Here is a 24,004-nt window from a genome sequence, read left to right as displayed (position 1 = left end):
GGTAAAATTTAAACTGCTTCACCACGAAAAAAGGGAGGTGGAACCTGCTGTTGGCAACCCATCGTGTTTGTGCAAATCAGTCTTCAAGGCGGAAATGGAGTGTTGACAAATGTCAAAGAAAACCAAGACCTTGTGCGGATTCCGGGGCTGGCACAACTCATGCGGGACAGAGTTCCGTGTGCGCTGCCAGCTGCTGGACCGACTGGATGTAACTGTGCTGCATCGGGCACTTGTCCAGCTCCGAGGAACAAAGGCAGCGAGCCGCCGCCTGCAGCCTCGACCCCGGCCCTCCCGGCCACGGTGGCACTCACCCTTGGGAGCCACCCGAGGGAACATCCCAGGCAGGAGCCAGACAGCTGTGCCCACGCCCAGCCCTCACCGACACACACCCCCACACACACACACATCCACGTTCTCACACCTGCGCACATGGACGGCCACATTTGCACACAGGCTCTGGGGCTCCTGTGCCTCCTCCCCCCCCAGCGGCCCTGCCTGTGTGTCAGACTCACTGAGAGGACACTTAGAATCCTGACTCTCAGGCCTTCCCCGGGCCCTTTGCTCTGGGACCCCTGCAGGGCTGGGCCCTCAGCCCCCCACCCCCCCATGGTTCTAGGGTGTAGCCCACTCTCCAGTGAGGACGTGGCTTTATCCCGACTCCTTGGCTGGGCCCCTCACCCAGAGTCAGAGGCCTCGGGGTGCAGAGTCTTCCCTGGGCCCCGGGTCCCTCCACACACCGAGCTCCAGCCAGCCTGGACGCCCCCCCTCCCCCGCACCCCGGACTCACACTCTGCACGAGGGTCCCGCACTCGCTCCATCCGGCCACCAGGAACACGTGTGTGCCGTTGCTGTCACTCACATTGCAGGACGGGTGCCCCAGGTACAGGGAGGACTCGGGGATGGACTCCTGCCGCAGGAAGCGCCTCTCGACGGCGATGGCCACCTTCTCGATCTCGCAGAGCACCCTGACCGCACTGGTCAGGGTCAGCCGCGGGGGCGGGCCCTGGGCGGCCGGGCGGTCGCCTTGCTCAGGGGCAGCCCTAGTCTCCGCTGCGGTGGGGGGCTGCTCTAGGCTGGGGGCCGGAGAAGAAGCGGGGGCCTGGGTCATGTTGAGAGAAGAGTCACCTGTGTGCAAGACATGAGGAGATGAAAGCAAAGTGCGGCTCTGGGCGTGGGGCTGTGGCGTGAGCCTGGACAGCGAGGCCGGCCCAGAGGGTGCCAGGGGGAGAGCAGACCGGGAACCGCCCGCGCTCTGCAGGAGCACACCTGGGCACCGCACAGCCCAGCCACGGCCACCCACACGCACGTGCAGCACACCTCCGCCAGCCCAGGCAGCCGGGCTTGGCTCCCCTCCCTCCCCATGGGCCCCTGCGGGCCAGGACACCTAGGGACCCTCTGCCCTCCCGGCCCCTCCCAGGCCGATGCTGGGCCTCTGCCAAGGCTGTGGACCTGGAACAAGCCCTCTACCCTCAGGAGTCCCCGAGTCCTATCCCTAAGACGAGTTAATCCAGTTTACTCTCAGGATCCTTGAGCTCCTCTCTCCTGCTCCAGCTTCCTGTGTCCCCCAGGGCACACCCGGTTTCACCCTCCAGGAGGACAAAGAGGGTCCTCAAAGGCACCCACCGTTCTCCCTGGGCTCCCTCCCCGGTCTGCCTGAAGCGGACCTGGGACGCACCTTGGCCCCCCTCGGGGCCCTCCTTTATGGGCTGGGTCCACTGCCTGCTACCCTGGCACGTGCCTCCTCCCCTCTCCACGTGGAGGACTCACCCATCACTCTGCCGCCTCACCGAGCTGCCCCAGCCTGCAGGATGCGTCCAAGTCACTGCTCCTGCGGCTCGTGGCCTTCTCAACTGCTCTCACCCACCGCCCTCGGCGGTCTGCTCACCCCTCTCCCACCCATATCCTGCAGGCACCCACGCTGCAGCCAGCCCGGCTGTGTGCCTGGACCACACTCACCTTCACAGCTCTGTCCTCGCCACTGCCCCCACCTGCTACGGCCTGCCCCACCACAGCCCTATCTGCCCAGTGCTGTCTTAGCCATCCTTTAAGACCAGCTCTAGGACACCTCTTCCAGGAAGCCCCCCCCCCCCCGACCACATACATGGGGCTGAAACAACTTAGTCTCCTCTGGGCCTCCTGCTTCTACCTCGAACGGTGCCTGTTCTATATCCCTTGTGACAACTGTTTACTTGTATAAACGTCTGTCTCCCTTCAGGTGACCCCCGAGCCCTGGGGGGGCAGGCAGCATCTCTGAGTCAGTGCCGAACCCACTAAGGGCCCCATGGAATGGGGACAGCGCTGGGTGGGAAGAGGGGTTGAGTGGCATGTTTCCTGCATGCTGCTTGTGCCACGGGCTGCACATCTTGCAGGATCTTTTACATCTGAGAGAACACACCTCAGGCCGTGGGCGTGCGTTCTCACCTCGGTCATCGGAAAAAGCACCTGGGGACGTGGGGCACGACCCAGGAGGCTGGAGCTAAATGGGAGAACGTGAAGGGACAGCGTGTACACACCCACGTGCACACACACGCATGCACGCGTACCCACTCACACCCGTACACGCACGTGGGCACACACCCCACGTAAGGCAACTGAGCCAGGACGTAAAAATAGGCTGACCTCGTTTGGAAAAGCAGCACGTTGCTGCTTTTCAAAGAATGGGTTGTCCAACAGTGTTCCAGAAAGGGGGCGATGAGGCTATTACCTTCACAGGGCCTTCCAGAAAATTCCACGGGGAAGTCGGAGGCACCGCCCGCACAGCTGCAGGCGAAGGACCCGAGGGTGTTGCGGCAGGACGTGCCGGGCTCGCAGTCGTCCTCCCCGCTCTCACACTCGTCGTAGTCTGCACGGCGTTTGGGGAACAAAGAGGGGGCCCTCTCAGTGGGCTGGAGGGTTGTGGGCGACGGTGCCCGGTGAGCTGTTTACAGACCGCCTTCCGAAGCACGCGTCTCGGAGAAGGTTGGAGATTATCCAACAACAACAAAGACAACCACTTCGGGGGAGCTCTGGAGACAGGTGTGGGGTGCGGGCAGGGGGCAGGAAGGCTGCAGGGGCTGTTCTGGAAGGAGGGCGCCTGGTCCCAGGGCTGGGAGGGGACACGCTGGGCAGGGTCACATCAGAGCAGCCAGAAGGGGAGCAGGTCCCCCCCAACTCCTGGTCTCGGGTCGGGGGGCACCCGGAGGGCGAGGCAGTCCTGGGCAAAGGCCCTCAGTGCCCCCGCCTTCCGTCTCCACACTCACTCATGCACTGGTGACAGCGACGCAGGCTCGCGGGAGAAAACGGGAGTGAGGCGACACGGCTTCGCCAAAAACAAACCCGCTCCGGAGAGTCCCTCCCTCCCAGGTGTGGCCGTGCTCACGCGGCTGTGTATTCCGTCCCTCGAATACGGTGCAGACTACGTACGACACGGGCTGGAGCGTGTGCTGTCCGCACATGCGAGTCCTGCTCTCCCCGATCGTCACTTCGTCAGGGACACTTCAGTCTGGCCAACCCCGTGGTTAATCACCGCGTAACGGCCGTGGCACGGACGGACGTGCCGCCGTTTCCTTAACCTGGCCCCTCTCCGGGGACCGCGGGAGATTTCCAAACTCTGCCTCTCAAGCAAACACTGAAGGTGAGCATCTTCGGGGGTGAACCATGGTCTCACCTGCGACCTGTTTCCTTAGGACAGGGTCCTAGAAGTGACCTGGCAAAGTCGGAGTGGAAGGATGTTCTTTCCGCTCTGGATGGACACGGCCGAACTGGTTTCCGGGGAGGGCAAGCTTGTTCGGACCCCCCCTTCACCACCCACCACCGGTACTATCGTTCGTGAAACGCGCCCTTGGACGGGACAGAAGAGCCACTTGTCCTAGTGGGGAGCCTTCGTTACCACGTCTCTGTGAGTCGTTTGCGTCTCTTCCTCCGTGTGGTGTCCGTTTGAGACGTTTCCGCATTCCTCTGCCAGGTTCTTAGCAGTTCATTACCAATGCATGTGATCTCTCCTTGTATTGAGAGTGTAATTCTTCATCAAATTATTGAAAGTGCATTTTGGTTCATTACTTGCTTTATCATGGTGCCTTTACGTTAACATAAAAAAGTTACAATTTTATGGAGTCGAATATTCCAGCTTGTTCTTCAGTGGGCTTTGATGTCCTTCTGCTTGTAAACTTGGAAGGCACTTCTCATTTCAAAAACTCAGAAAAATACTCATCTGTGTTGCCTTTGATTTTTTATGCACGTGACTAGGAGCTTTGTGTCACCTCTTTTCGGCAGGACATGTGCTGTGGACTGAACTGTGCCGCCTCTGAGGCCACCTCTGGAAGCCTGAGCACCAGCGTGACAGTGTTCTGAGGTGGGACCTTGCAGAGCTAATTAAGGTCAGAAGAGGTCATGAGGGCGGGGCCCGCATCTGCAGGGACTGATGTCCTTATAAGGAGAGACACCAAGAAGCTCTCCTGAGGACACACGTCAGAAAGAGGACCCTCATCAGGAACCAGACCAGCCGGCCCCTCTTCTAGCCCCCCCCCCGGTCTGGGAGATAAACGTCTGTGGGTTAAGCCACCCGTCCGTGGTATTCTGTTATGGCAGCTTGAGCTAAGACGACATGAGAAAAGAATCTACGTTGCTGTTTCTCCCTGCTTTTCTTTTCAATGACTGTCCCTAGGATCTCCTTGGCAACTGTGCTCGGCAGGAAATCTGGCTGCAGAGAGGGATGCATCTGCCCCCGGCCCACAGAAACGGGCAGTGGCGGGGGGTGGGGGCGGGCACAGCCTAGAACAAGGGAGTGGCACCCTGGGAATCTCTGCGAGTTCACCGGAACGTGTTCTCAACCCTTAAACCTTCAAACAAACAAATAAAAAACAAAAAACAGCCCTGGCTGGCATAGCTCAGTGGATTGAGCTGAGCGCGGGCTGAGAACCAAAGTGTCGCAGGTTCGATTCCCAGTCAGGGCACATGCCTGTTGCAGGCCATGACCTCAGCAACCACACATTGATGTTTCTCTCTCTCTCTCTCTCTCTCTCTTTCTCCTTCCCTTCCCTCTCTAAAAACAAATAAATAAAATATTAAAACACACACACACACAAAAGCAAGATAGTGGCAGCAAGTGAGACGAGGGTCTCACCTGTTCCCGTCTTCATCTCAGGCCGGGAAGCCCGGAAGAGGAGGTGCATGAGCGACACCTTCCAGAAACAAAGGCAGTGGCTGGGCTCCCGTGGCCTCTCACCCCAGCCCCAGTGACCCGCCCCAGGCCCGACCTGCACGTACCCCACAGGGCGACGTCCCCCCCGACCACCTCCAGCAGAGAGGCATTCTGAAGGGCGGCGAGGAACGCGGCAGACACATCCTGGACCTCCAGGTCCGCGAGGATCAGCAGGTCAAACTCCACCACGACGCTGCCATTGGAGATGTGGGTCACTTCCACCTGCACCCTGCAGGCGTCCAGGTGCTGGCGCATGGTGGGCGACAGGGAATCCCGCACCTGCAGAGACACAGAGCTGGCAAGACAAGCTGCCTGAGAGCAAACAGCATCCTTGTCCCAGGGGGGTTCCTCCTGGGCCAGCAGGGCTGGCCTTGGCCGAAAGGTCAAAGCCACAGGGCAGTCTGTGCCCAGCCCCAGTGCCTGTGGGGTCTGAGGTACCAGCCAGTCAGTGTGGGGCTGGGCACAAAAGCCCTGCCCTGGGGACTTGTCACTCACAGGGGGTCCACAGCCATCAGCTCCCCATCAGCCATCAGGATCTGCCCCCATGAGCTCGGAGCCATGGTGGGGCCAGGGGCTGAAGGAGCCGTCATAGGGAGGGACACCCCTTCCCTCACTTGTCTTTTCTAGAACAATCTAGAACATGTCCCCTCTGTTCTTCTTCTCCAACTTTCTAAAAACTGCTCCCTCACAAGCACCCCTGTTGTGCCTGCCTCTTAGAAGCTTGCTTTCTGCTCTGTCACTTTGGTCAGCGCCTTACACCAACCACGACACCACACCAGCGTGGCCCATCATGGCCAACGTGTCCATGGAGACACATGATACAGCGAGGCCCAGTAAGGAGTCTGAGCGACGGAAATCTTCTGTGGCAAAGTGCACCTCCAGGCTCTGCCCCCACAGAGAAAACCTGGCCACCTCTGCACTGTAGGAGGTGCTCAAGGCACAGCCTTGGGACAGTCAAACGGAGCAAGTCCCCTGTCACCCAGCAGAGGCTGCAGAGGCCCAGAGACACCAGGAGCTGCCTGCAGGCAGGTGGCTGGCATGATTACTGTTCGATCAGTCAGCTCTTACCTGCCACCTATGTCTGTCTGTCTGTCTGGTCTATGTATTTATGTATGTATGTATCTATCTATCTCTCCCGCCCTCTCTGTGTCTCTTTTGCTCTTCTGGGACTTCCTAAGAGTGACCTGTCACAGTCTTGGACTAATGTCACTGTCACCTTTCGCTGATTTTCAAACCAATCTCAAACCAAGTTCCAAGCTCCTTGCTAGAAACTTACAAAGAACAAGCCACACCTTCTCAAAATGTGTCTTAAAATCCTCCATATAAGTGGCACAATTATTTGCTATCCTGAAATTCTACACAAACAAACCAAAAAAAAAAAAGAAGAAAAAAGAAAACCTGTCCCTGAAAAATAGGCAGAAGAGGAAAAGGCTCAAAGAGGAAAGACTAATCGAGAAACTCAGAGCAGAAACGGAGCTCCCCCACGTGACCCCTGAGCCCAGTGGACGGACTTCAGTGTTTGCTAAGCATTGTGGGTAACGATCGTTCACTTCAAAGGAGAAGGATGCACAAATGCATCCAACCATCCCCAACGCTGGAATCTACGCACACACGGGGCCAGGATAAACACAGCAGAATCCCAGGTCCCAGGCGCCTCGGCTGCACAGTTCCTGGAGGCAGTGTGACTGTTTTATCACTTAGTGACGCTGGCAGGGGTGACCAGAGCCGAAGGCGGGGGACACTTGCGTCGCTCAGGTGCCACCTGGCATGACATGCCACCACTAGACAGTACCACCAAGCTCTCGCTCCTCTGTGTCGTAAACTCCCAGGATAAGGAGGAACTAAAACACGTGAGGTTTTTCCCTGTGCAGATAAGATCGCTGGGCCACGGAACACCAGTGTGTCCCCTGGGCATCCAAGGGTAAGCTGGCCTCCAACGAGAAGAGCACTGAGAATGCCGCCTGACGAAACTGTAGCAGTGCAGCATCCCGAAGAATGCTACAGGGGGTGGCAGAGGACAGCGCAGGGAAGAGCAGGAAAAGTAATTGTTTTAAGGCCAGCGGTTCTGGCAGCACTCGTCACAACAGCCCAACGTTGAAAACACCCCGAATGCCCATCACTGAGCGAACGGATAAACAAACTGTGGTCCACCCACAGGAGGGAATACTATTCAGCCACTAACAGGAACGACGTTCGGATGTCGCTGCGGGGTGCATAAACCCCGGAGACGTGATGCTCGGTGAAAAGAATCCAGACACAAAACATCACATGTTGCATGACTCAATTTCTATGAAATGTCCCGAACAGGCAGATTCGGAGACAGCACGTTGGCGGCTGCCGGGGGGCAGAGCGAAGGGGGAATGGAAAGTGACTGCCAGTGGGTCAGGGTTTTGGGGGGAGGTGGGTGATGAAATGTCCTAGAATTAGCAAGTGGTGACAGCGGCACAATTTTGCAAATACCAAACTGAGTTTTGTGGTTTCTGAAAGGAACCTCAATTAAAAAAAAAAAAAAAGCGTTCTTGTAAGGCAGGGGAGGGGCTGTCTGCTTCAAGGGGTCCCACCTCGGGAAAGGTTCCCCGAACAGGGAGCCATGCGAGCAAGGGTGCAGGAGAGGAGAGGAGCATGCCCCCCCTGCTGACGTGTCTGTCTGGCGGCAGCCCCCGGGACACCCAGGCGCCACGCCGGAGCTGGGAGGCCCAGCTTCCTTTGGAAGACAGGCGCCCTCCGCACCCCCGGGTCGCAGTCCCGCTCGGCTGCAGGTAGGAGGCCACCTGCCTCCCTCCTTCACATCCCACAAGGAAACACGGGCAGTTTCCCCAACTCACCATCCTAAAGAAGAGCGCCAGGAAATCCCGGGACTCCTTGCTGCTGGCGTTGCGGAAGGATTCCGAGTACCGGACGTTCGCTATTCTGACCTTCCCGCTGAGCTTCTGGGCGGCTGCAGGAGGAAGCGTGCATGTGTTTGGGTCAGGAATGTGTTGGGGGACGGACGATCATGTCTATCTGAATGGCAGTGTTTTCCTGTGGGCCGGGAAGGACATCACACCAAGGCCGACTTGGGCTCTACGAGAAGGAACGGTGCCCAGACTGGAGGACCCCAGGACAGAGCCTGGGGACAGAAGGAGAACCTCCCGGAGGCCGAGGAAGCAGCTCAGGCCCTACAGCTCGCTCCTCCCTGCCTGTGTCATCACCTGTGCAGAGCGTGTCCGGGGAACTTACCAGCGAGCGGGGACAACCTGGAGAGTGAAAGGAGGCACTAGTAGCTCACCGTGCCAGGGCCTCAGTGTGCACCAGCTGTGCCCGGCAAACCCAGACATCGGGTGGCCTTGCCCTGCCTGGCTCAGGGCCCACGGCCCATGGCCCACGACAGAGGGCCCGGGGTCCTGACACGCCCCCTCTTCCTCCTCCCCTCTGGCCCTGCCTCTCTGCCGTGTCGGGGTAGCTGCTGCTCGGGCACCAGCCCATACCACCTGCATGTTTCCCTCCGCACAGGACTTCCAGGGGGAGTGCCTGTTGCAGAGCTGGCCCAGGAACGCAGCCCGGCCGCATGCTCTCCGGCACAGAAGCCGTCTCAGTTTTCCATCAGCCCTTCACCAGGTACCTAGGAAGCCCCTGCCACGGGCCGGCTCACCCACCGGGAACTGAGAGCCCCTCCCCCAGGAGCCTGTGGCCCCCGGTGTAAGACAAACCACAACAGCATCCCACTACGCACTCCAGGACAAGCCTGAACCCCATGTCCTCGGGATCGCTGCCACCGCTGCGTCTGAGGGCCACCGGCCCAGACTCCGGACAACCGGAGTGTGCGGCGGGCCTGGTTGTAAAGCCAGCTGGAGCAGGACAGGTGCACAGGTGTGAACAGACGGGGACCCACCTCGGGCTCCCAATGGGAGCTCCTCCCTCCAGCAGGTGAGACCTTTGGAGGCCAGACAGGCGCTGACGCGGGGCTGCCCTGCCTGACCATCCGGCCGACAGTGGCCTCCCCTTGTCCAGCTCCCACGAACTCGCACGACAGCACGTCGAACACCTTCTCTCTATTTCCCAACCGTGGCCAGTTAGCACGTAAAAAAGCACATAAACAAAAATTCTGAACTTTTCTGAGTGTACCCCTGCCAGCGTGCACCCCACCTCAGAGACGACCACCATCCCCTCCCAGACAGCCGCCCGGAGTTGAGGACTGACCGGCGGCATCAGGCCTGCCCTTGGCTGTGCGGGGGAGTTAGACATTCAAGAAACGCTCTGGGTGACCGATGCTCATGCAGAGAAAAGAGGAACTTTATCTGGATGTACAGCCGAGGTCAGCCATCAGCCGCGCCTTATCAGAGCCTGCGCGTGATCTGCCCGGTTCTGTTCCCACCCCTTTCACTCTGCAGCCCCAGGCGGATCCACTGCGGGCCCGGCTGTCTCCTGTCACTCTTCCTGGAAAGCAGGGCCCGGTCCACTGAGAGTGACAGTGGTCAGAAGGGACGGGCGACACCCGACAGATCCGCACCGCCCGCGTCTTCCCCCACGAGGGACACAGCAGGTGTCTGCAACCCCCCGGACAGAGTGGGGAGCCCCTGGCAACCCCACCTCTTTGCCCACCATCCCCCAACACCGTTTCCTGAAGTGAGCCGCCTGCTGTCTGACCGTCCCACGCCAGCTGAGTGTGACTTGTGAGCCAGCCGTGTCTACGTTGGGAAGCCAATGGACACCCAGCAGCCTGCAAGGAAATCCAGCCCCTTCAAACCCTAATTAGTGAAAACCTTTCCTATGCATTTTTGTCCCTTTAAGAGCCGATGGCGATCAGCGTTTCCGAAAGCCGTTACCTGTCCTCACTTTCAGGCGTGCCGTGGCACTCTCTCCCCCACACGCTTTGGCCACGATCTCGACCACGTGCAGGACGCCGGGCTCCAGGCCCCACAGCTGCAGGCTCGCATTCCGGGTCTCCAGGTGCACAGGGGGGCTCCTCGAGGACATCAGCGTGAGCTGGAAAGTGGGGCGCAGGGCGAGATCTGCCACCCATGCCAGGTGAAAGCCGGTGCTGGTCACATTGGAGACCGTGACCCTTCTGACGGGGGCGGGAACTGGGAAGTGGACATAAACACCGAGAGTAAAAACACACGTTCTAGAGAGAAGAGAGAAGGAGCTTTGCCCAGCTTGAAAATCAAGTGCACCACTTGGGACCTAAGGCGTCCTCAGAGGACAGCAGCCCAGAGCAGTCCTGTGTGGTCTCCTCTCTGCAAGCTGAGCACACGGGGGCAGGGCCGCTGGAGAGCACCCCTAACGTTCCGGTTTAGAGTCTGTCTCCGAGGTCCCCGGACTAGCCAAAACAGGCCTCTTGAGCAGTTTGTGGGTGGCTCCCCCAGAGGCGCTGTCCCCCTCAAGCCTGGGTGGACACTGAGGAGTCGGCAGGCTGGCCGCTGCTGGCTCCAGAGCCATCCTCACGGGGCCCGGGGGGCACTCAACAGCTCGGGTTTACGCGGGCTTCACAGCTCAGTCCTGGGAGCTGCACAGCTCAGGGGAGGACATGGGCTTGACAGCTGCATTCACGGGGATGCCAGCCAGAGTCGGGCCAGCGAGGCGGCCAGGCCCTCTCCCGCACAGAGCTGTCGCCTGTCTCCCGCGCTGTCACCCAGGGGCCTCGGGGATGCCCTGACCCTGTGCGTGTAACGTGGAACGTGGAACAGCTCGGGTCAGCACGGCTGGGGCTGCACAGCGGGAGTCAGCACAGTGTGGGGGCTGCAGAGCTGAGGTCAGCGCGTCTGGGGAGGAGCAGGAATGTCGGAGGGGCCCAACACTGCTGCAGGCCGTGCCCTGGTGCTCGTGGTGACACGCACCCCGCACCCCCTCCAGATGCCTGAATTCCTGCCCCAGCTGTTGGCAGCTGTGAGGCTACAGAAAGAGGGTTGCAGGGGGGAGGGCTGGAGAGAACGGAGACAGAGTCTCGTCCTAACTAGACCAGAAGCCGGCCGCCCGGGGAGCGCCGAGCCCCAACATGACAAGCCCGCCCGAGTGTCCCTGAAGGGGCTTTGACTTGACAAGGGCAGGCATCTGTGCCCCTGAAGCTCATGCCAGCCACGTGGTCCCATTTGTCCCCAGGGTTCCAGGCACTCACCACAGGCCGGGGGCTTCAGAAACACGGGGGTGGAGGCCAAGGGTAGGTCTGGGGAGCTGGAGCGTCCAAGGTCTGTGTTCTGTGGCCACGTGGGGTCCAGAGGTGCCGGCAGTGCGCCCCACGTGGGGAGGCTGGCGTGCCACACGTGGCCCTCGGGGCCCTTGGCAGGGGTGGGCCCAGAGTGTGGCTCTGTGGTGGAGTTCCTCAGCATCCATCCGGGGGTGTCCACCAGGTTGTCCGTGGTCCCCGGAATGGGGCTGCCGGTTGGCTTAGGGGCCCTGCTGGCCGTCCACTGGCCCGTGCCCAGACCTGGGGCCTCACCAGGCTCACTCTCCTCCACGCCTCGCCCTGTGTTGTTCCTGTCCTGCTGGACCATGCTGCTGTCCCCTCTCTGGGATGGAGTCCCTGGGGCCTGGGCCTGGCCCGCTGCAGGGGTGCCCCACGGGTGCCCAGGGCTGGGTGACGGGGCAGGGGTCTCCAGGCCACGGGCTGCTGTTTCTGTGCTGAGAGCGGGGGCTGTTACCCCTGTCACCAGGGCCAGTGCGCCTTCCGTGGGGCTCACCATGTCACCTGCCGGAAGACATCCACTCTCATGGGGGTGTCCTGTCCAGACACATCTGAGCGAAGCCCAGCAGACACCTCCTGTGAGCTAGAGCCTCCCGGGAGGGCCCCACGTGGGAACACACGCTGTCTCAGCTGGTGACTGTCAACGTGTAGTGTGGGTGTCACCCAAGCGACTCCCGTGGAGCACCAGGAGGAGCCTCCCCACTTCACATGAGGACGCTGAGACCCCAAGAGTGGGGCTCCACAGGGGGGGGCGGGGTGCTGCAGAACCAGGACAGGGATGCAGGCCTTGGCTCCCGCAGGCCGCCGGTGGATCCAACCAGCCTTTGGGACATGGGGCAACGTCCCCAAATGTGTGCTCGGGGTAGGGAATGTGCTGGCCACGGTCATCCGCCCACTGGACATCACATGACTAAGGAGAAGACGGGGGAAGAGAAGCCTCCTGGGTGTGAGGGAGCGGGACCACGCGCACGGGGGGTGAGGAGCTGAGTGCCTTTCCGGGGGGCAAGTCTCGGCTGCAGCTTCCAGCTGGAGGCCCTCGCTGGGCTGGCAAAGGGGGCCAAGCGCCGGCGCCGCCACCCCCCCCCCCTGTGGCCAGGGCAGAGGTGGCTGGTCCCACCAGCCCTGCGCATCTGCATGGGCCTCCTCCTGCCTCTCACCTCAGCCCTCCCGGCAGCCCCACCAAGCAGTCGGAACTGGCCCCCCAAAAAACTCAGGGCAGAGCTTTTTGGCCCCACATCAGCGCCTTCTCCTCACTTGCCTGGGCTCCTACAGCCTCTCGGGCACCAGACACCCTGGGGAGGGATCCCCTCCTTGGGGGCTGCATATGGCTTTCGTGAATACATTGGTCCATAAAAGAATGAAAAATTATGTCTTAAAACTGCACTGGTCTAAAGATTGGATTCATCACTGATATTCACTATGATGTTAGTGTCCTTCCTTTGATTTTAAAAGAAATTAAAATGAAAACATTTCCATGGGTTCCTAACAGTGTGGTGGGCCCTGGGCCCTGTGCCCCTTGTACCTGGTGGAGAAGCGGGCCCCACCCCATGCCCAGGTCCCTGGGGGGCCAGCCCAAAGCTGGGGGAAGGGAAGGGGAGGGGAGGGGAGGGGAAGGAAGGGAAGGGAAGGGAAGGGGAGGGAAGGGAAGGGGAGGAAAGAGGAGGGGAGAGGAGGGGAGAGGAGGGAAGGGGAGGGGAGGGGAGGGGAGGGGAGGGGAGCAGGGCGCGCACCTGCACAGGCCCGGCCCGCGTGCGAGGGGTTGGCGTCCCTGGCCGTCAGGCAGCGGCAGGTGTAGGAGCCCTCGAGGTTGATGCACTGGGCGGCCGGCGAGCAGTCGTGCTCCGGGCTGTCCGCACACTCGTCCCAGTCTGCCGGGAGGACAGAGAAGGACAGGAGCTGGTGAGAAAAGGGCCCGAGGCTGCTCGGAAAATGGAAGGGAACAGAGCCGAGTCCCTCCTGACTGTCTTTGCAGTGGACGGCCCGGAGGACGAGGCCAGGACTGAGGAACAAGCCCGCAGTGTCCAAGACCTATGGGAGGAGGCCTTGCACAGACCCTTCCCCACGAGCCTGAACTTGAACCCAGGCCACAAGCTAAGCACCTGCCTGCGCTGACCCTCGCCATTGGCTGGCTGATTGGAGAGCAAAACTTAGGGGTTGTTGGCTGCTTTTGAAGGCATTAGCACCCACAGCGGAACATATTTCTTCCTTGTTTATTCTCTGTCCTAAGACACAATCTCTCTGGTGTGTCAACATCCCACGACAGTTAGTGTTTTGAGGAAGAAATAGGAAAACGACTGGGCCAGATGTCCAGTTGCGTGTGACCCGAGCCTTCCCTGACACGGACGGGAATGGCCCTTGAGTGACTGCTCTGGGAAATGACCGTGAAGGCCCACAGACTCTGTGTCACCAGGAAGCCCTGACCCTCCTGACCTGGGCGAGGAAGAATGTGAGATGAGCCCCCATCCCTGCAAATCGCCCCAGGGCCCCCAGCCCTGGCTCAGCCACCCACAGCCGGTCCAGCCCCGCCTCTTCCGGTTGGTCGGTAGGCAGCCAGGGCTTGCTGTAGGCCCAACTGAGAAACAAAACTCGTCAGGAACACCACTCCCTTCTCTCTCTCGACCTCTCCTCTCCCCTCTTCCGGACCCCTGGGACCGCCACCCCCACCCTGGCACCTGGGTTAAGAAGAATCTGACGGACTCGTGCATTTTCACTCACGACTCAGCGATGACGTGCTACGTGCAATGTGGATGCTAGACCTAACGGCGTATCTCCAACCGACCTTCAGGCTGGGAGCAGCTGGGGTGGGGGCAGTTTCCCACAGCCCTAGGATTCCATCCTTCAGCCCGGGGCTGCCAGCTCTTTGGGTCACTACCTGGCCCACCTCCCCTACCCCCCAAGCAAACAGGTGGCCCTCAGCAGAGTCACCTCTGCTAGCAGGGCAAGCTGGGGCCCCGGGAGGGGACTGGATTCACCAGGTAGGGGTGGGCTGCGAGCTCCTGCACACGCCCTGCTGGAGCCTGGGGCTGAGCGCCCGATCCACGCCCAGCGCGCCCGAGGAGTCAGGCTTGGCTGGGATTCAAGTGAAGATAAGGGGCGAGTTCGGTTCTGCGCAAAGAAAACTCTGCAGCCAAGGGCTGAGAGGCCCCTTCTGTGGTTTGCAGATTTGCTTCATGTGGTCTTCGTGGAAGCAGCTCCCAGGAGACCAGCGGGCTCACTCATCAGCTGATGCAACACTTACACACGCACATACACACATGCACGCACACCCCTAGCCTGGGCTCTTGCACAGACAGGGCCCTGCTGCCCCAGCCCCGAGATGTTCCTGGAGCCCTGCCTGACCTCCAGTCTGCAGGCAGCTACAGGGTGCTGGGGAGCTGGAAGCCGGGGACAGGGACCAGGCTTGCCCAGCAGCAGGGCCCCGAGGACAGCGAGGTCCCAGTGGAGTCCTGGGCTCCAACCGGCTGAGCCCCGGTGGCTATTTTTAGTGCCGGTGACCCCATAGCCTCTGCTCCCCAGGCACACAGCTCACCAGCAAGCCCAAGCAAGGCAGCCCACTTCGTCTGGCCTTGCATCGAAGCCCAAGGCCAGGCGGTCCTCCGGGTCAGAGGGAGGAGGCTGGTCTGAGAGCAGAGCTGCCAGGTGGCCCTGCACCTCCTGGACTGGCCAGACGAGGACACGGGCAGGAGACCCATGGAGCAAGCTGTGCTCTGCTCCTGCTGGCCCCGGAAGCTGGGACAAGGGTGTGGCTCACCTTGCACAAGAGGGGGACAGCCACATCAAACAAAGAGGGGTACATGTGCCCCCACCCCCAGGAAGGAGCCGGGGAGGCCTTAAACGAGGCCCCGGGTCCTGGAAGGGGCAGGTTCCTCACAGGGCTTCACCCTGGGGCCCACGCGCCCCTTTGGAGGTGAAGTGGGGGCCAGAACCCTTGTTTCCCCGGGGACCAGCATCAGACCCCCATTTGAGGGGAAACGCAGGCACAGAGAACCTGGCTCTGACAGCACCACACCCCAAAGCTGCACAAAAGGCAGCGTCATTGACCATAGAGAGAGAAGCCCCCAGCTGCAGACCGGGGGATGGTGGCAGTCTCAGGGCCACCCCCCTCTGCTCACGTCCCCCTCCCCCGCCGTACCGCCTGTGTAACAGCGGGGAATTGCAACCCAGCCCACCGTTGCTCTGACGTTCTTTCTGTACGTGCTGGCTCTACTGTGTAGCTCGGGGATAAATAGCATGTTTGTGCAAGGATCCTAGGAACTAACTGCAAAAGATACCACTTCTGACCTTCGGGCATCCCAGCTCCGGGAGGTCTGCTGACCTTTGACCATAACACCAGGGCGACAGGAAGCCAGGATGACATACACCAGGAGGATGCACACCATGTGATCGCTCGTCCGGTTCCGAGGTCCTTATCGGAGTGGACTGTGTTCCTCTGCACGTAGAGAACTTTCCACCCCCTCCCTCGATCTCTCTGCTCTCCCTCCTTACAAGAACCTCTGCCCGCCCTGAGACGCTAAGATGGGCTTTGAGACGTGAGTCCCCCATGTCCCCAGGTTGCCGACATCTGCATGAATAACTTCCCTCCTCTCACCAGCACCTGGCTCACGAGTTTGGCTTTCACTGTGGCAGGTAGCGGGACCTGCGTTTGGGTACAATTTTTGGCACGCCTTCCGCACAGAAGCCTGAGGCACAGGGGTCCACGTGGAGGCCTCGTGGGTGAGAGCAGAGGCCAGTTGGTCATTGTCCCTTGAGAGCAAAGGAGCAGCATGGTCCTTCCCGGGGGCAGACCTTAAAGGACAGGGGAGGCAGGGGCAGGAGGAAGGGGGACGATGGGAGGCAGCAGGTAGGAGCCCCTTGAGGAGGAGGACCAGCGGGGGCCGAGGGGGCACGGGAGGACCTCCCAGGCCTGAGGACTCACCCGTGACGTGGATGCTGGCCGTAGAAAAGAGCCAACCTGAGACACGCGGCCGTCTTCTGCAGGCCAGGCCCTGTGCTGAGCCCCGCCCCCACACCGTGCCTTCACTGACACAGCAGCGCAAAGGGGCGGGGTGCCTGGCACTCTCCCCACTTCCCAGGCGAGCGCACAGAGGCCCAGGAAGGTGGGGTCTCCAGGGCAGACCCCACAGTGAAGCAGTGTCAGGGCTGGGATTCCAACCTTCCCGCCTCAAGCCAGAGCCACGAACTATCTGCCATGTCCCGCCGCCTCCTGCGGGGCACTCCGAGCAGGACCCGGGGGTGCTCAGCATCCGGGCCCCCAGCACAGGGCTCACCTCTCCTGACACGTGGCTCCCCCCAGTGACCCCAGGAGGGAGGGGCCTCAGGGACACGATGAGGTCAGGACAACGTGACCCCCTCACTGTGGGGACATAGCTGACTCACAGGCAGCGAGTGCTCCCGAACGATCCAAGAATGCTCTGGGGATGCCAGCAGCATCGCTTCTGTGCGAGCCACAGAGGACAGGCGCCCTTCCTGCACTGGTCTTCTGCAGAGCGGCGGCGGCCAGCGTGCTTCCCCTCCTGTCCCCAGCCTGCGGGGCCGGGGCCTCTGGGGAGGGCGCAGCGCCTTCCCCGCACTCACGCATGCACGCACGCACGCACGCGGGCTCAGGCCTGTGCTGCCACCGCTGCGGGGACTGTGGCCCAGGGGCAGTCCCGCGGGCTCTGGTGTCAGAAGCCAGCGGTAACTGGGTCAGAAAACTGCACAGGCAGGGCACCTCCCCCGCCAATAAACAGCCGAGGCCTCCGGGTCCAGGGCCAAGGGCAATCGCCCGCACAGGCGAGCCTTCCCCCAGCCCCCGCTCGGCTCCAGCACGTTACGCAAGCAGCGCACAGTCAGCCAGGAATGCTGCAGGGCGCGGGTCTTCTCTGGGCCCTTCCCGACTGAGGGGCCCCTGCAACTCCGTGCGGGGAGGGGGGGACTTCAAAACGGTCTGCTGAGAACGCTAGAAAGTCAGCCATGCAAGGTGCCTCTTGCTCCTCCTCTGCAGGAGTTGTCTGAGGCTGCACAACACATTACCACAAGCTCTTACCCTGGCTGAAAACAACACAATTCAGCCCTGACCACTGTGGCTCAGTGGGTTGGGCATCGTTCCGTGAACTGAAAGGTCACCGGTTCGATTCCCGGTCAGGGCACATGCCTGGGTTGTGGGTTTGGTCACAGTTGGGGTGCCTGGAAGCAGCAGCCAATCGATGTTTCTCTCTCACGTCAGTGTGTCCCTCCCTCTGTGTCTCCCTCTTCTCCCCCTCTCTCTAAACAGCACCACCCTCTCTCCCAGCGCTGGTGTCCGCAGGGCCAGGTTCCCGATGAAGGCTCCTGGGGAGGGTCCTTCCCTTCCGCTCTGGGAGTTCGGGGGTTCCTCCGTTTGTGAGCACGCCACCCCATCTTCACGTGGCCTCCTCCCTGTGTCCCTGTGTCCCTGGGCCCCTGTGTCTTCTGACCCTTCTAAGGACACTTGTCCCTGGATTTAGGGCCCACCCAGATGCAGAATGATCTCAGAGCCTGCCTCAGAGGCCCTTCTTCCAAATAAGGCCCCATTCCGGAGTTCTGTGTGGGCATCTCTTTTGGGGGCCGCCACTCAACACGCTGCCTCATTGGACAAAGATCCGGAGTAACCCGAGCCCTGGGGTGGGGCACAAGGCCATCTCTGGGAAGTGGCGGATGGCTCTTGTTTGGTCACAGGTGGGCCCCAGGGGCACAGGCCAAGGGCCCCCCACAGCACACCCAGAGCCCGCCAAGTGCAAAGAGCCACTGCCATCCCCGTCCCCGAGGGGCTGAGTGACAGAGCAAGCCCAAGGCTCAGCAGGCAGGTGTGGCTTCCCGTGTAGCACAGGGTCGGCCTTCCCTGCGTTCTTGGGGGGTGGGGGGACAGCAAGCCAGCCCAGGGCAGTGCTCAAAGGAGATGACACAGCTCATCCTTGGATCCAGCTCCACTGGGGGCCAGCGGACGCCCCTTCCACAGACTGGGCCCCAGGCAGTCAGTTTCCTTAGAAGGGTCAGGAGACACAGGGACACAGGGACACAGGGAAGAGGACAGGTGAAGATGGGGGGATGTGGCTCGCTGACGCAGAGAGCACAGGTGTCCTCGCTGCACAAGGGAACCGTGTCTCTGGTTTGACAGGCAGAGCCTCCCTCACTCTGCAGTTCTCTCTCTCTCTCTCTGCCTCTGTCTCTCTCCTTCCCACCCTCCCTGGCCCCCTCCTCCCCCATCTCTCTCTGTCTCTCGGTGCCTCTCTCCTACCTCCCCCTCCCCCTCATCTCTGTCTCCTTCTATGTCTCTGCATCTCTCTCTCCCATTCTCTCTTCCTCGTCTCTGACCTGTGACGGCCTGCCCTGAGGCAACACCAAGTGCAATTGCACAACAATGTTTGGCCTGATGGAGCAGACCCCCGTGCCGGTGAGTCACACAGGGCGAGGCGGGGCCTGGGCACTGACACAGACACTGTGAGCTCTCGGCCTCTTCCCCTCGTGGGCCCTGCAGCCCAGCTGCACCCCTGGAGCTCTGAGCCTGCAGCGACCCAGTGGCACCTCCAAGGGCATAAGCTCCCCGGGTCGCTTTTCCCTTCTGGGGCAGCAGGGGTGCAAGGCCGGTGGGCTCTCGCTGCCTTGCCGCTGTGGCCCTGCACCCCGGGTTCTGTGGTGTAATACAGAATAAAGACTAGAATCTCACTTGCCCGATCTTTCTTTTGGAATAAAGTCAACGCTGGCCCGAAATACTGCAGCACGGACATTAGAGCGTACCTGGGCGGCATGCTCGGGGCGTGGGGAGGGGACCTACCTTGCACGAACGTCCCCGTCCGGTCAATCTGGAACACCGTGCTCGCCCACAGCCGTGGGAGCATGGGGGCCAGCGTGGAGACACCCACCGGGAGCTCGGGGTCCCGCACCGTCACTCGCAGCTTCACGACCAGGCTCCCGGCCTGCAGCGACACCACCTGCAGCCGCAGCTTCCCCCTCCGGTGCAGGTCGGACACGGCCGGCGGGAAGGCGCTCTCGACCTGGCCAGGGAGGGGCGGCAGCCCCTGGTCAGAGCCGATCTTCCAGCGACACCTTTCATGTGGCTGACAGACGGGGCACAGAACCCACGTGTCCCCTTCATGACCGGGAACAGGCACCCGGCAACCAACCTCGTAGGGCAAACACCCCAACCGGGCTTCCCCTGGGACAGCGGACTGGGCGCTCATGAGGACTCATGGGACCGCGGCAGCCAGCCTCCCTGACAGATACACACGGCACCCCAGGCGCCCCACAAATCGGTGTGAAGGTCATTGGTGCGACAGAGAGGCAGAGGGGCTGTCGGGTTGACTGATGGAGGGGGCAGGGGACCGCCAGGGGCCACCAAGGAACCATCTCATGGCTATATGGTGCTGCCCCCACTTACAGGGCTGTACCTCCCCCCCCCCCCCCCAGAGAACAACCGGACTGAGCCGGAGACCCAGGGTCCACCCCGCCGGAGCGAGGGAGACACCCGTCTTGCCCACGTCCCCATCGCACCATCCCTGCACGCTCACAAGTGCCACCGAAGGAAAGAGGGGACTCTCTAAGGAAGCGGAGAAGCCCAGGTTCCCAGCAAGTGCACGCTGGGAGACAGCCCTCCTTCTGGCTCCCGCATCTCCATGCGTTTTGCCAGAAGCAGCACGAACTGCTCTTTCGTTTCAGAGCGTCTTTCCAAGACGTTTGTGTGGCGAGCGGCCTGCGGGGGGAGAGACCCCGGCCCCCTCCTGAATGAAGGGCAGGTCTGTTCACCGTCTGATACACTAACAGTAAAGTCTCTTTATGGACGGGGTTGAGGCAGGTTCGCTCGCCACCCGCTACAAAGGTGCGGGCTCCCTAGGACTGGGGACCCTCTGCTGAGACTGATGCAGACCGGCCGCGTGTGCGTCACTCACCCCCCGGGGCCCCTCAGAGTCGCCCCTGTGGGCCTCGGGGGCCAGCAGGGGACCGGGCACCGACGCTCACGCCGCCTGCTCTGCTGGAATGATGTCCTTTGCCTCTGACCCCGGCGTTGTGCCTGTCTCCTCCCACCAGCATCCAGGCCCCAGGAACAGCTAACTTATTAGTTCGCAAGAAGGGTCGAATCTTAGACCCTTCACAGTTCCCGACAGTTCTCCAAGTCACTTTCTTCTCCAACTCATCCTCCGAGGGTATAGTGTCTGCCGCCGGGCTGCCTCTCCCAGGCTGTGTGCTGTGGCCGCCTCTAGCCACAGGGACGCACGGGTGCCTGGCCGCTGGTAAGCACTGCCTCCATAATGCCACCCCAAAGCGGGCAGGCAGGCCCCCAGGCCTCCTGGAGGGAAGTGCGACAGAAAGCCCCGGCTGCGGGACCATGTGCCGTCGACCCCTCGAATCAAAGCCGCGTGCCCCTGAATGGCTCGGCCCCACGTCTGGACTGATTTCCCCGTACATGGAGAGGGGGAGGCACCGCAGCTGCCCTCGGCTTTACCTCCTGGAGCAGCTGCCGGGCGAAGTCCTGGTACTCGGGGCTGCCCCGGGTCAGCAGCGATGCGGTCAGGGTGCGGTTCAGGATCCTCACGGTGACCCCAAACACACGGGCAGCTGAGACAGACGATCATGCAGATTAGCTGAAATCCGGTGATGCGACACCCCCCAGTGTTCTGTCAATGTGTCTCCTAAAGCCTACTCGTCGAGGGGAGATTTTTAAGAAACAGCTTGAGCCCTGCGTAACCCAGGCGCCACCGCAGCCGAGCAAGGGGGAGCTGGGGCCGCTCCAGCAGCCAGGCAAAGGGGAGCCAGGGCCGTGGGGCGGGGCAGAAGCCAGCCGCCCGGCACAGAGCCCCACGGGCCACGCCAGCTGCCTTCTGCACACCCAGATCCCCGCTCATTCCTACGTGGTGTTTGTTCCCGGGGCAGGGGCGGGGGGGTTCTTTCACGGCACCGACATGGTGGGCACGGCGTTAGCGTGTCCACGGAACGAGACGTGCTTTGTGCAGGTGCAGCACGGTGCTCAGGTCTTGGCTTGGGGAGGTTATGCACACTCAGCCCTGTGGAGGTGAGCATGACAGAAGTGTTTCGATGCGTGCAAATCACCACCAGCCTCTATTTCACCACTCTCGCTGCCTCGAGCCACCTGACTGCTTTACGAGAGCTCCAGACTGCAGCACGGCGGGGGCCCCGGGAGCCCTCCGCAGCGCAGGCATCTGACTCAGCCACGGCAGGACGTGGTGGAGGGGATCAGGGAGCCTCTGACAGCCCAGACACCGCTCCGAGGACACGCAGCGCCCACAGTCCCATCAAAACCGGGGGGTGGGGGGCAGGACCATGGCTGCCCCTGCCCCGTAATAAAAGAGGTGCAACACTTTGAGCACCTGGGGCCAGCGGTGGAACCAGGACAGAAAGACCAGCTCACAGGTGGCATTCAGAGTGCCTTACCGGTTCTGACGGTCAGCGTGGCGGTGACGTTGGTCCCGCACGCCTGGTAGCTCGTCCTCACCGTGTACAGCACTCCGGCCTCCAGCCCAGCCACCTCCACGGCAGTCGCCGGGGTCCAGACGCTCCTGAGCAGCTCCCTGCCCTGGTACACCTGCACGTGGAAGGTGCGGTTCTGGGTGCCGTTCAGGAGCCAGGACACGCGGAAGCTGCTGCTGGTGACGCTGAGGACCATGTAGTCTCTGATGGGAGGAGGGCTGTCTGCGGACACACAGGAAGAGAAGGTTCAGGGGGCGTCAGAGGGGGGCAGCAGAAGCGGAAACCAACAGGGGGGCTGCACAGATAAAACAACTGTGCTGTGTGTGTACAACGAAGGAAGCCACCAACGAGGGGAAAGCCGACCTATGGGGTGGGAGAAGGTATGTGCAGATCCTGTATCCGCTCAGAGGTTAGTATCCAAAATATGTACGGAACTCCTACAACCCAACAGCAAAACCCGAATAATCCAGGAGACATTTCCCCAAAGATGCACCGATGGCCAACTGTTGGAGGCCGTCCAACAGCCGACCCTTGACACAGTCGGGACGGATGAGACGCGTCTGCACAGCAGAAGCGACTGTGGCGGGGTCTCCTGTCTGTCTCTTCCCGTATGCTTGTCCCTATTAGCATCAGGGGGTGAGATTTTTGGACACTTGTGTGCTATAACAAAAACTCTGCACGATGCCTCTGATTCTGCGTGAAATGACTTGCTGACCACAGAATAGAGACCCCTAGCAACCCTAATGTTGCCTGTTTCCCTCACCTGGGAAGTTAAGGACAAAATTAAACTATGGGCGGACCAGCTGCCAGAATGCTGAAGGAAGCTGTTGCTAGGAATGTTTCTTAAGGAGTCACCACCTGAGAGCTTAAGATTTATTAGAGCCACTACCCCTCCCACACCCTGGACAGGAGTGTATAGAAACAAGGAGTTCTAGTTGAGAATAATAATCTCAATACGTGGAAACGAAAACAAAACATGCCCCCCCCCAAGATGTATAAATCAAAAAACCTAGGCAAAAATCCAGTTATTTAATTGAGATAGATTTAATTTCAATGGGTAATAGTTGATTTTTATATATCTACAATCACCCCTTGCACCCTTTTAATTTAGACCAATTCCTAGAATTTTAATAGATACCTAGTTATTAATTGGCACCTGAAAGTTTGTGCCTGTATAGCTTCGTTGGCTAGCTGATTTAATGACCCTCCTGGTCAAAATAACCTTTGTTTAACATGGTTGATCTGTGGGACCTCCTGTACTTTTCAGTTATTTCTTTGTTTAACATGATTAATTTGTCAAATCTTCTGTTTTTAGAAATTATTTCTGTGGCAACCATTCCTGTTTTAATGATCACACTATGCATTGAATGTTGTATAACCTCCCCTGTAAACATAAAGATTGATGTTTCTCGGTGAGTCAGTCAGGTCTAGAGAGCCTGGCTGTCCTCCGGCACCCCACCCGGTGTCTCCTTTCGCCTGAGCCGTTCCTCCTTTGGGGACCCGGAGACCCACTGAGGCTGGACCCCGGCAGCCAACAAGCACAAAAAAGATGCTCAACACCACTCCTCATCAGGGAAACACAAACCAAAACCACACTGAGACATCACTGTGACCCCGTGAGAACGGCCGTCATCAGTAAGACCGGTAAGGGCTGGCGCGGCGTGGAAGAGAGGGACCCCTTGTGCACCGTGGGTACGGCCCCCGTGGAAAACAGCACGGAAGGTCCTCAAAAGATTAAAACTAGAGCTGCCGTAGGATCAGCCATTCCACTTCTGGGAATCGTCCATAGGAAACGGACCGACGATCGCAAAGCCGTCTCCGAGCTCCAGTGTTCCCTGCAGCGTCATTCACGGGAGCCAAGACGCGGGAACCACCGCAGCTGTTTTTGCAGCTGGGTTGCTACATACAGCGTGTCGTGGGCCGAACCGTATTTCCCAACACTCGGAGGTGGCAGGCTGAGCTCACAGCCCGTCACGATGTGACAGTATTTGGAGACGGGGTCTTGAAAGAGATAGCTGAGTCGAAGCTAGGTGACAGGCTGAGGCTTCTCATGTTTTTATATTGAAATCCATGTTTGGGGGAGCAACATTCCCAGGTAGCACTCTAGTACATGCTACTCTAGTACAACAATGAGAATATATTTTAACGCTCAAGTATAATCAAATCTCTTTTTTGGAAGGAAAGTTCTGGCCTACAAGAGGTGCCTGAGTTGTATGAATTATGTAAAAAGTAGGCTGGCCCTCGGT

The 24,004-nt window shown here is 60.3% G+C and overlaps 1 protein-coding gene across 4 annotated transcripts in view; it reads right to left on the bottom strand.

The window, feature by feature from the left end:
- UMODL1 (uromodulin like 1) overlaps positions 1 to 24,004 on the bottom strand; it is a 55,287-nt gene that overhangs the window by 10,953 nt on the left and 20,330 nt on the right. For 3 of the 4 annotated variants that reach the window (XM_036017460.1, XM_036017462.1, XM_036017459.1), the window contains exons 7-16: positions 21,723 to 21,982; positions 20,776 to 20,888; positions 19,111 to 19,330; positions 13,070 to 13,207; positions 11,274 to 11,846; positions 9,985 to 10,242; positions 8,005 to 8,117; positions 5,245 to 5,458; positions 2,705 to 2,842; positions 788 to 1,125 (exon numbers count right to left, since the gene is read on the bottom strand). In XM_036017460.1, the coding sequence (XP_035873353.1) occupies positions 788 to 1,125; positions 2,705 to 2,842; positions 5,245 to 5,458; positions 8,005 to 8,117; positions 9,985 to 10,242; positions 11,274 to 11,846; positions 13,070 to 13,207; positions 19,111 to 19,330; positions 20,776 to 20,888; positions 21,723 to 21,982 (2,365 nt within the window). The remainder of the gene's footprint in view (positions 1 to 787; positions 1,126 to 2,704; positions 2,843 to 5,244; positions 5,459 to 8,004; positions 8,118 to 9,984; positions 10,243 to 11,273; positions 11,847 to 13,069; positions 13,208 to 19,110; positions 19,331 to 20,775; positions 20,889 to 21,722; positions 21,983 to 24,004) is intronic. The other variant, XM_036017463.1, reaches the window with a different exon arrangement.

This window comes from Phyllostomus discolor, chromosome 2 (assembly GCF_004126475.2).
Source record: "Phyllostomus discolor isolate MPI-MPIP mPhyDis1 chromosome 2, mPhyDis1.pri.v3, whole genome shotgun sequence".
Classification (NCBI taxonomy): domain Eukaryota; kingdom Metazoa; phylum Chordata; class Mammalia; order Chiroptera; family Phyllostomidae; genus Phyllostomus; species Phyllostomus discolor.
The sequence above is the reverse complement of the archived record's forward strand: the minus strand, read 5'-3'. Positions and strand labels throughout refer to the sequence as shown.